The sequence below is a fragment of the Formica exsecta genome, unplaced genomic scaffold (assembly GCF_003651465.1).
Source record: "Formica exsecta isolate Colony F162 unplaced genomic scaffold, ASM365146v1 scaffold337, whole genome shotgun sequence".
NCBI classification, from domain to species: Eukaryota; Metazoa; Arthropoda; class Insecta; order Hymenoptera; family Formicidae; genus Formica; species Formica exsecta.
In genome coordinates, this window is record NW_021850624.1 from 466,008 (window position 1) to 477,105 (window position 11,098).

General features: G+C 33.7%; 1 protein-coding gene across 39 annotated transcripts in view; it reads right to left on the reverse strand.

Moving 5' to 3' along the window:
* The window catches only part of LOC115238420 (calcium-activated potassium channel slowpoke), a 101,085-nt gene that overhangs the window by 17,612 nt on the left and 72,375 nt on the right, over positions 1-11,098 (reverse strand). For 14 of the 39 annotated variants that reach the window (XM_029812217.1, XM_029812216.1, XM_029812214.1 and 11 more), the window contains 4 exons: positions 9,174-9,286; positions 2,445-2,600; positions 1,939-2,015; positions 1,423-1,458 (listed from right to left, as the gene is read on the reverse strand). In XM_029812217.1, the coding sequence (XP_029668077.1) occupies positions 1,423-1,458; positions 1,939-2,015; positions 2,445-2,600; positions 9,174-9,286 (382 nt within the window). The remainder of the gene's footprint in view (positions 1-1,422; positions 1,459-1,938; positions 2,016-2,444; positions 2,601-9,173; positions 9,287-11,098) is intronic. The other 25 variants (XM_029812245.1, XM_029812234.1, XM_029812247.1 and 22 more) reach the window with 3 other exon arrangements.

Consider the following 11,098-nt stretch of genomic DNA (forward strand, 5'->3'; position numbering starts at 1 on the left):
GGGGGAGACTTATGTGGTTGTGTATATGTGGTATTGTGTACGAGTGTACGAATCCAAAATGCGGTATGTCGCGTGTGACATGGACGGAATTGTCGGTGGGGGCGACCCGGGATCTACCCGATGTGCCCTGAACGGTACGACGAGGTTTCGTCGTTCGTAGGACGAATAGGGAATGCTCCTGTCGTCTGCGCATCACCGGACGGCCCAATTTCACGGCGATTCGAGAACGAGAGACGTCCGGCGAACGTGAGAGCGCGCGTGAATGCGGTGAAGATTCGCGACTCGATCGCGGCCGATCGGGCCGATCGATCGGCGAGGAATCTCCTCGATAACACAGCTAGCACGTTGACAAAGAGAGAAAGATAGAGAAAGGGAGAGCGAGAGAAAAAGAGAGAGCTGGCACACAATCGAAGGGGGTAGTTTCGGAGAAAAGAACGGAGACAGCGAGATATAGAAAGAGGATGAAGACAGACAGTGATTAAGAAAGAAGCTGTCATTACCATTATGGCATAAACGATTCCGAATCCGGGAGCTAGTCATGCATGCAAGGCGAGCGTGGGCAGGGGCGGCGGGGGGGGGGAATATACACTAGTTAGTGCAGGCTAACTTTCGTTCTCGGTCAGGTGGGCATGCGCCAACTGACTGGACTATCGGAAATTACGTGTTGAGAGTCGGTACTTCATTTTTCACGTCATTTATCGCGCATTTGAAGCGCAAAGATTTTTTTTTCTCGAAACAAAATAAATTGATTACATTCAACATGTTGCGTAACACGAAGCGACTTGGACTTCTCGAATGATAGATACGCGATAAATTTTCCATTTTATCGTTGTATACACTGGTATACGTAAAAATATTACTTTCCGAACAGCAGAATCTCGGCTTTTTTCGAGGACAATAAATGCGCGACATGACGATGAAAAACAAAGAAGTACTCGATCGTTGCATCGTCTTGGGAATTGTATCTTGCAATAATGATTAAAGATGTAATCATCGTTATATTGATGATAATCGTCATTATGATAATCATCCTCATAATCATCATCTTGACTTGCAAGAGATTGATTATTGTGGGAGGCATATATGTATCGATAAGACACTGAGAGAGATAGACAAAGAGAAAGAGAGATAGAGAAAGAAAGAGAGAAATAAAAAAAGAAGGAAATAACTTAACAGAAGGATAATAGATAATCGCAAGGCGCGAAAAACAGAGTCTTAATACAGAGGCAGAACAGTAGATGGTACAATCAAATGGTTATGAGCAGCGAGCCAGTTAGTTGATGTTTGGCGAGTGAAGGGGTTGGATCAAGAGCCAATATCGTATACAAAATAGATAAGAAGAGATAAAAATAAGTGTTAAGAGATAGTTACAGATGATAGTAAAGTACCAGACTTATAACGAACGAGTGTGAGAGACGTTACCTAAGTCCCGGCCCCAGGAACGCTGCTGATGCCCCACTAGATCATATATCACAATAGGATGGTCACAACCGTGTCACTTCGTTAATAGTCGCATTTATTACTGTTATTGCGCTCTCAAACGGGCAAAAGGACTAAAAGAGGGTAAACCGGCAGAAACCGGAATATGGGGGAGGGGGAAGAAGAGATAAAGAGAGCTTTCCTGCGTGATCCGTTCGCATTTATACGTTATTTTACATGTCGAGATGTTTATTAATTTTGCGAGCCACACCGATGGCAATGCAACATTCCATCGATATCGATCGACAGAGAGAACGGGTAGAGATAAAACGCGTGTGAGACTCGCAATATTATTGATAGATTGAGCGCGTTCTATGTACATCTGTGTACAGTTATATGTCAGATATAAACATATGTATAATAACCGGCGAAAGAGAAGTTCGAATATCGTTTAGGCAGAAAATTTGGCAAGAATCGAAAAAGACTGTTGTAAAGGATCACTGGGCTAGAAAGACTTACAATTTTTGCACTTGCACTTCTTGATCAGAGTCTCGTCTTTAATTTCATCGTGGCATGCTTTGCAATAGAACCACGCCCTGAAAATAAACAGAACAAGGACCACTAGTCATACAAATTGTAAAGAAAGATATCACTTAAATTTTTATTTATTCGATAAAAAATTAAGCTGATAATATATATATATATATGTGAGAGAAAGAGAATAACAGATTAATTTAATAAAATTTAATATAAATAATTAAAAAAAGAATAAACTACTAGATATATTACTTGTTACATTATATTACAGAAAATTGCAAAATTGTTCTAAGCTATATTGCACATAAATTATTGTCGCATATTGTCATAGAAAATATCCTGATTACTCGAATATGTTTGATTTGCATTTTGAGTACCACCTTGTGTCGGCAAATGATAAATCTTAATAAAGCTAAATGTTGAGCAAGAATATCTAAATAAACTCTTGATTTAAACTGTTTTAGTAATGTTTCAAAATATATTCTTACCGTTTTACTTCGTCAGCAGATTGAGCAATGAAGAATCCCTGAGTATTTGCAGCGATCTTGGCACCACGTGGATTAATCGAGATTTTACTGTCGGAGCCTCCTTCGCCCTTTATCTCGATGGCCAGTAGTAAAAGCTTCAGTTTTGTGAAGCACAACCTACGACGAAGTCATGCATAACATTTGATATCTCGCAAGTATATCAATTGTATATCAAGCTAACAGAGTTTGCATACATTTTGCTTGTTTTTGTATAATACATTTTTATATGGACGTGATGATATTATATACAAGAAAATAGAGAGCTATTTACTATGATAAGCAAATAAGAAACGTCATTGATAATGAGTTGTATTATAAATAGATATAATAATGTGCGATAAAATCTGAATAGCATTTTGTGTGTAATATAAAAATTTTACAGCGACAAATAAAATATCGATCATAATATATAATAAATATCTACAAGTAATGCTGAAAGTATGAAGAGCATAAATTTTTATAATATATTACAAACCAATGTTAAGAAAATAGAAGATAAGGAAGAGCTACTTGAGAAATTCAACTCAGTATCGTACGCGTTAGGCAAACAATAAAACTTGAATTCGTAAAGACAAGAACTTCTGCTTCTCATATGAAACCATTTTTGTTGAAGTTAAAGAAAATAAAGGAAATATTTCATATGCATATAAAAATTATATAAATCCTACAATAACTACTTATATACGAGCATCTGTGCATACGAATACAAGTTTCATTCTTTGCAGGAAAATATATATTAAATGCAAACGTAGCATAAAGTATTTCCATCAGATTATATTATATTTGAGTGCACATGATAAAATGCGTAATACATAAAAAGTACGGCCAATAAAGATATCTATATTAAAGTACTTATTTTTATTATTCATACTTTATTATACAAAACATTACTTCAAAAGATACTATATCTAAAAATGATGACCATTATTTAATATCTTATGTAATTTAATTTGAAATTTTCATACTTTATAAACTTCGTTTAGCATTATTAATTGACGAATATGTGTTAGTAAGATATGTGTACACACCCACAGCGCAACGGGACACTGATCACCAGTAAATGCAGAGATAAATCTTATTTCAAATACAAAAGTATTTCATATGCATATAAAAATTATATAAATCCTACAATAACTACTTATATACGAGCATCTGTGCATACGAATACAAGTTTCATTCTTTGCAGGAAAATATATATTAAATGCAAACGTAGCATAAAGTATTTCCATCAGATTATATTATATTTGAGTGCACATGATAAAATGCGTAATACATAAAAAGTACGGCCAATAAAGATATCTATATTAAAGTACTTATTTTTATTATTCATACTTTATTATACAAAACATTACTTCAAAAGATACTATATCTAAAAATGATGACCATTATTTAATATCTTATGTAATTTAATTTGAAATTTTCATACTTTATAAACTTCGTTTAGCATTATTAATTGACGAATATGTGTTAGTAAGATATGTGTACACACCCACAGCGCAACGGGACACTGATCACCAGTAAATGCAGAGATAAATCTTATTTCAAATACAAAAGTATTTAAAAATGTACATTGCTCACATTTATTTAAAAAATTAAATTTCAAATATAATATATACTAATAAATGTTTATATCTCAGAAACGGTTGAGCTTTCGATTTATATTTACGTGATAACATCGAATGTTTATTAAACAATCATGCAAGCGATGCAACATATATTGATGATTTAATTTCAAACGATCATGCAGGAAAGTCTTACGTAAACGCGATCATTACTTATCTAATAATACGAGCCGAAGCATGCCAAGATATATCGAAAGTTTCTATCGCTTTCTATAGGCTATCTATTACACTCTAAGTTCCTAATCTAGTTCAAAGTTTCAGAAGGCATTCAGGAGATCCGGTCTCATCCGTGTAAGGATCCAACAGATTAACTAACGTTCGACAAGCATTTTATATATACGATTGTATATATATGATATACGGTGTAAAAAGGTAATAAAAGTATTATATATTGTATTCAATGTGAAAATCGCTTCTTACAAGTAGATCTCTCACACACACAAACCAAATAATGGCGATAATCCAAGTGTGCGCATAAAAATCAAAAGAGAAAACTCGAAACAATTATATAGCTCTCTGTATCGCGAATGATGCAGTTCACTGATCTCTGTACATTGACTGGAATATGTCGTTAAAAAATTCTATGTGATTGGTTTTATTTAAAATATTTTAATTCAAATTGATTTATATTTAACAAATATTTAAGTACTACTTATTTTTCCATATATATGCAACTTTAAATTCCATTGCCATTAATTATTAAATACGAAATCTATCACATTAAAATTAATAATTTGCGTAAAAATTTGTAAATATTTAATGGCTTATACAAAAGATATTGCTATTGCGATATTTTTATAAACAAAATTGCTGACAATTTTCCAGTGTTGAATATATTATTTAAAAAATAGGAAAACTCACAATCACAGAAAAATCACAGAAATCAATGATGCAATCTTGATAGGCGAATACGGTGCAATTTAGGCGGTTGAGAAAGGGTATTAAATAAACGGCACATCTATTTTGCCTTTAGAAATTTTTCATCATTTTCTTAATTCTCTGTAAAACTATTTTTCAAATAATATATATTATGGCTATTTATCATATATTTTTGTCGATTTAAGAAATATATTTTAACTATGTTGATTGTGTATTGAAGGCTTAATATTTTTTTATAATATTTAGTTTTTACTGCAAGAACTCGTACCGACATGGAAAGAAGACGTGCTTGTTTGTCTTATAAATAATTTCTAATTTAATTTATTTTAATTTCGCATACAATAATATTTGCATACAGTGATTTGCAATCAAAATAAAATATATAACTGTGTAAGAATTAAAACGCGTCGAATTGTTTCTGTGTTTTTATAGTAAATACTTGTACTTTAGCTTTCATTTTTGTAATAAGATATAAGTAAATAAAATTTGCAGAAATAAAAACTTTCCTGTCAGAAAAAATTAAATTCCTTTGCTAGTTTTTTTATAAAATATAAATATTTATAGATGTGTCTCTTAATTACAAGATAGCCATATGAATAATTCTGATTGCAAGTCGCTTGTGCGTGTGTCTAAATTATACCCCCTATAATTTTCGCAAAGACAAAACTGCGAGCTCGATTATAAAGTCTGTTAACGAACAGTGCTTACTAATATATATTTAATCGGCAGAACTACGATCGATAACCACCCGCGTACTTGCCCAATAACCTGTGTCAATGTGTTACCAAAATAAGTTTCACATACTTTTACATGGTAAAGAGCAGCAGGCATGCGTGTACAAAGAACGCGCTTTTGTTAAGAGAAATTAGAACGCTACATCTAAGAACACACACCATGACAAGGATACGGACATTATTGACAAAAAAAAAACCAAAAATCTTGCCCGTTACGTCTTATGGTCAAAAATATTTATATAAAAAATATTCAAAAATATACAATCTCTCTATATATGTTATTTTTTGTTCCCTCGATAAAATCAAAATTTGAAAAAAGACACAGTACGCTTCTTTCTCATTTCGTCTCACGTTGCGCCGTAAAAGAACTGTAATATTGTCGAAGCGAAATGCACGATTTATTAGGACGAATGCGGATTTTGCAACGATCCTTGCACGCGCGTCTAATCGTAATTACTTAAAACTTACAAGAACAGCTGTCGGTCACGATATTGTGCGCGAGCCAATTTGAGATTAAAATCCTCAAGGTCGTCAATTAAGTCATATTCGTGACATTTAATGTATAAATTTCACGCGAACTTCGTAATTTAAGTTCTTTAATTACTTTTTACAATCGTTCGTACGCGATAATATAAATAATCGCATAAAATAGATAACTGATCAAATAGCACAAAAAAAAAAGAAAGAAGAAAAGCAAATAAAATAAGAAGAAAGTTGTTAAAAAGCAGAGAAAGAACTTGTGCGAATCGCGTATACGAATCAAAAGCTGTGAAAGGATTAAGCAACGCGCAATTCCAATCTCGATTACTTATTTTTTCATATATATGCAACTTTAAATTCCATTGCCATTAATTATTAAATACGAAATCTATCACATTAAAATTAATAATTTGCGTAAAAATTTGTAAATATTTAATGGCTTATACAAAAGATATTGCTATTGCGATATTTTTATAAACAAAATTGCTGACAATTTTCCAGTGTTGAATATATTATTTAAAAAATAGGAAAACTCACAATCACAGAAAAATCACAGAAATCAATGATGCAATCTTGATAGGCGAATACGGTGCAATTTAGGCGGTTGAGAAAGGGTATTAAATAAACGGCACATCTATTTTGCCTTTAGAAATTTTTCATCATTTTCTTAATTCTCTGTAAAACTATTTTTCAAATAATATATATTATGGCTATTTATCATATATTTTTGTCGATTTAAGAAATATATTTTAACTATGTTGATTGTGTATTGAAGGCTTAATATTTTTTTATAATATTTAGTTTTTACTGCAAGAACTCGTACCGACACGGAAAGAAGACGTGCTTGTTTGTCTTATAAATAATTTCTAATTTAATTTATTTTAATTTCGCATACAATAATATTTGCATACAGTGATTTGCAATCAAAATAAAATATATAACTGTGTAAGAATTAAAACGCGTCGAATTGTTTCTGTGTTTTTATAGTAAATACTTGTACTTTAGCTTTCATTTTTGTAATAAGATATAAGTAAATAAAATTTGCAGAAATAAAAACTTTCCTGTCAGAAAAAATTAAATTCCTTTGCTAGTTTTTTTATAAAATATAAATATTTATAGATGTGTCTCTTAATTACAAGATAGCCATATGAATAATTCTGATTGCAAGTCGCTTGTGCGTGTGTCTAAATTATACCCCCTATAATTTTCGCAAAGACAAAACTGCGAGCTCGATTATAAAGTCTGTTAACGAACAGTGCTTACTAATATATATTTAATCGGCAGAACTACGATCGATAACCACCCGCGTACTTGCCCAATAACCTGTGTCAATGTGTTACCAAAATAAGTTTCACATACTTTTACATGGTAAAGAGCAGCAGGCATGCGTGTACAAAGAACGCGCTTTTGTTAAGAGAAATTAGAACGCTACATCTAAGAACACACACCATGACAAGGATACGGACATTATTGACAAAAAAAAAACCAAAAATCTTGCCCGTTACGTCTTATGGTCAAAAATATTTATATAAAAAATATTCAAAAATATACAATCTCTCTATATATGTTATTTTTTGTTCCCTCGATAAAATCAAAATTTGAAAAAAGACACAGTACGCTTCTTTCTCATTTCGTCTCACGTTGCGCCGTAAAAGAACTGTAATATTGTCGAAGCGAAATGCACGATTTATTAGGACGAATGCGGATTTTGCAACGATCCTTGCACGCGCGTCTAATCGTAATTACTTAAAACTTACAAGAACAGCTGTCGGTCACGATATTGTGCGCGAGCCAATTTGAGATTAAAATCCTCAAGGTCGTCAATTAAGTCATATTCGTGACATTTAATGTATAAATTTCACGCGAACTTCGTAATTTAAGTTCTTTAATTACTTTTTACAATCGTTCGTACGCGATAATATAAATAATCGCATAAAATAGATAACTGATCAAATAGCACAAAAAAAAAAAGAAAGAAGAAAAGCAAATAAAATAAGAAGAAAGTTGTTAAAAAGCAGAGAAAGAACTTGTGCGAATCGCGTATACGAATCAAAAGCTGTGAAAGGATTAAGCAACGCGCAATTCCAATCTCGATATCAATTGATCCATAAAACAATGTCGAGATATGGAGACGCTATCGTTCGGCGGTCTCGATACGGTCGTTAAAATTGTTCCCGATAGAAACATTTTCGGAAGCGCGCTCATTCGCACGCAAATCGTGTGCGCTGGTATGCGATTTCCAGCAATTCTCGCGACCCGAACGTATGAAACACTTTCGTTTCCGCGAGCCGATTCCCCGGTTGCCAATCAAGCATTCCAATTATACCGAGCACGATCGGTTTCGGCTCTTGGCGTGCAGCAATGTCCGCATTCATCCGTCATTACTTTTCTCTACTTTATTTCTACGCAATTCACAAAGATCTGTGCAGAATTTCGAGCAGTTCGAAAATAAAAATCAAAAATGATTAAAAAAATGATCGAGGCACGATCGAACGGAGGCAAAAAGAGAGAAAAAGTGAATGGATTTATACAGCTCAAAAATGGACTAATCTACGCAAAATCCAAACAGAAGGAGATAGACAAAGACGAATATAAAAGAGACTAGGAAAGAAAAAAATCGTTCAAAGACTGAAAAGACCGAGGTGAGGGGCGATATATATATATACGTTTTCATGATATGTTGTAATATAATATATATGTACGTTTTTTCGGTATCACAGAATAGTTCAATGTATTTAGTAATTCGTGAGACGAAGATATAATACAAAGAGAGAAAAAGAGACAGAAGGAAAATAAATTCGTAACCGAGTGTATTTTATATTGCATGTTCCTGTATTGTATGTATATCGCTTTTTCTTCGTATGAATGTTCTGTATGATGGTCCGTATAATTGTATTTGTGTGTCACGCGTGACTGGCGTAAGTATCTGTTCGGTACGTTTATGTGTGTGACAACCATTGGCAGCGAGAACTTACTCGCTGGCTTGGGGAAATGTCATCCCGGTAAAGGACGGGGAGAGGGTTTCCGTGTACATCTCGCAGCCCGTGCCCTGCAGGTAATCATTCTGCCACGCCTGTGTGTCCGGCGACTGAAACACCAATCAACCAAGCCCGACGTCATCATACTTTCATGATCCACGTGCGGCGAGACCTTCCTCACAACGAAAAGTAGCAGCTACGTGAGCGAGCTGCTACTCTTCCCGGAGGAAACTATAATGGGATGTTTTATTTTTCGTTTCGCAGGCGCAAAAAATAAATAATTACTTGATCAACGCGCCTGTCGATGAAGAAAAATTCACCTACGGTGCAGCGCTTAATCTTAGCCCTCAAAAAAATATATATATAAATTCTGTAAATAAATCTCATTAGGTTTTCTTTACTTAAAGTCGCATCCTAAGGTCCGGACAACACAAAAGTGTAAAAGATATCTAAAAGATTTTCGTTTGGCATATCCTTTAGAGACGTCCTTGTATCTTTTATACATCAGTGTTGTCAGGAATCATTTCTATGATCGAGACAGAATGTAAGCATTCGGAAACGCTCTGATGCTGATTTCGAATACATATTATGTTGATGCACGACGATCATGCACGATGATGCATCTCGCAATTATGGCGACCGACCGGAGAGTAAGAGTTATTATCACCATCTCCGAAACGAACGACCACCGGTAATGATCAAATTCCTGAAGCTGTAATTCCGGGGGCGAACACGCGCGCATACTCATTCACACTCACTCTATAGCTGTGTGTGTGCATGTTCGAGTGCACACATTCTAATCTCTTGCAAATTCTATCCCTCCCATCAATTTCAGCAGTTCATCAATTGATCGAAATCTGAATCTTTTTCGCATTTTCCTTCCTTTAATTAATCTTCATGTCGTTTGTGCGCGGGTCCTTCACAGTTATATATTCTTTTTATAATCTTTTCATATAGCATATATAGAGAGCAGAGCTCTAAAGTATGCTAATTGTAAGAGAGAATTCTTTCATTAAACATGAAAGATGACAAAAATGACAGATCTTCGATTTACTTCCCGAGTTATCATTTTTTTAAGTGGAGGAGCAAGACAATAGCGTTTCAAAAGTTTTAGATTCATAGTACAATATTTTTATCAAGAAATAAGCTTCTGGCATTATTCGCAAAAACGATTAAGGAGCACGTATATAAATATAATTATTAAAGTAATTTATATTTTTTAAAAATAATTTATAATTTAAAAAAAATACTATTTATCTACTTAATATTTTTAAATTTCAAAGAGCACTATAAAAAGAAATTTTACGTTATCGCAGCTTTCCATTTATACGAAATTGCTAAAATACAGAAATCGGAAATACGGAATCGTATGTTCGTGTGTTTCAGAGAACATGTTCGTCAAGTAACCACCGTGACAGTAAACACGTTGTTGGCAGAATTGACTCAGATCAAAGGATTGCTCTATGAATCCAGCAACTACACCGATGGCAAGACGATTTAGCCACTGTATTTACTCCGAACGTTCGTCCGCCACACTATGCCGGTTCTATAAAAGTTTCTAGCCTGGTTTTCTCCAAGCTAGAAACTTTAAAACAAAAATCGGATAAAAAAGACTCGCGAATACTCTACGAATCCAAATACTCTCCTCTCTAACAAAATCGAGTCGTGTCGTCGTCGCAGTCGTTTCCCCTACCATCCGCTTACTGTTAATTAATTGTTATTGTTATAAGTCTCTCAAAGTTACATGTATATATCAATTGCAGAGAAGGGTGAAAATATAGATACGTTACTGAAGCGATGAAGGGGTGGTTTACATCGATTAGGTGTAGCACAAATATGATTTTATACAATATAATAGACACATTTATGTATCATATTGTAATATGGATATATGATACATATATGTATATATATATGAATAT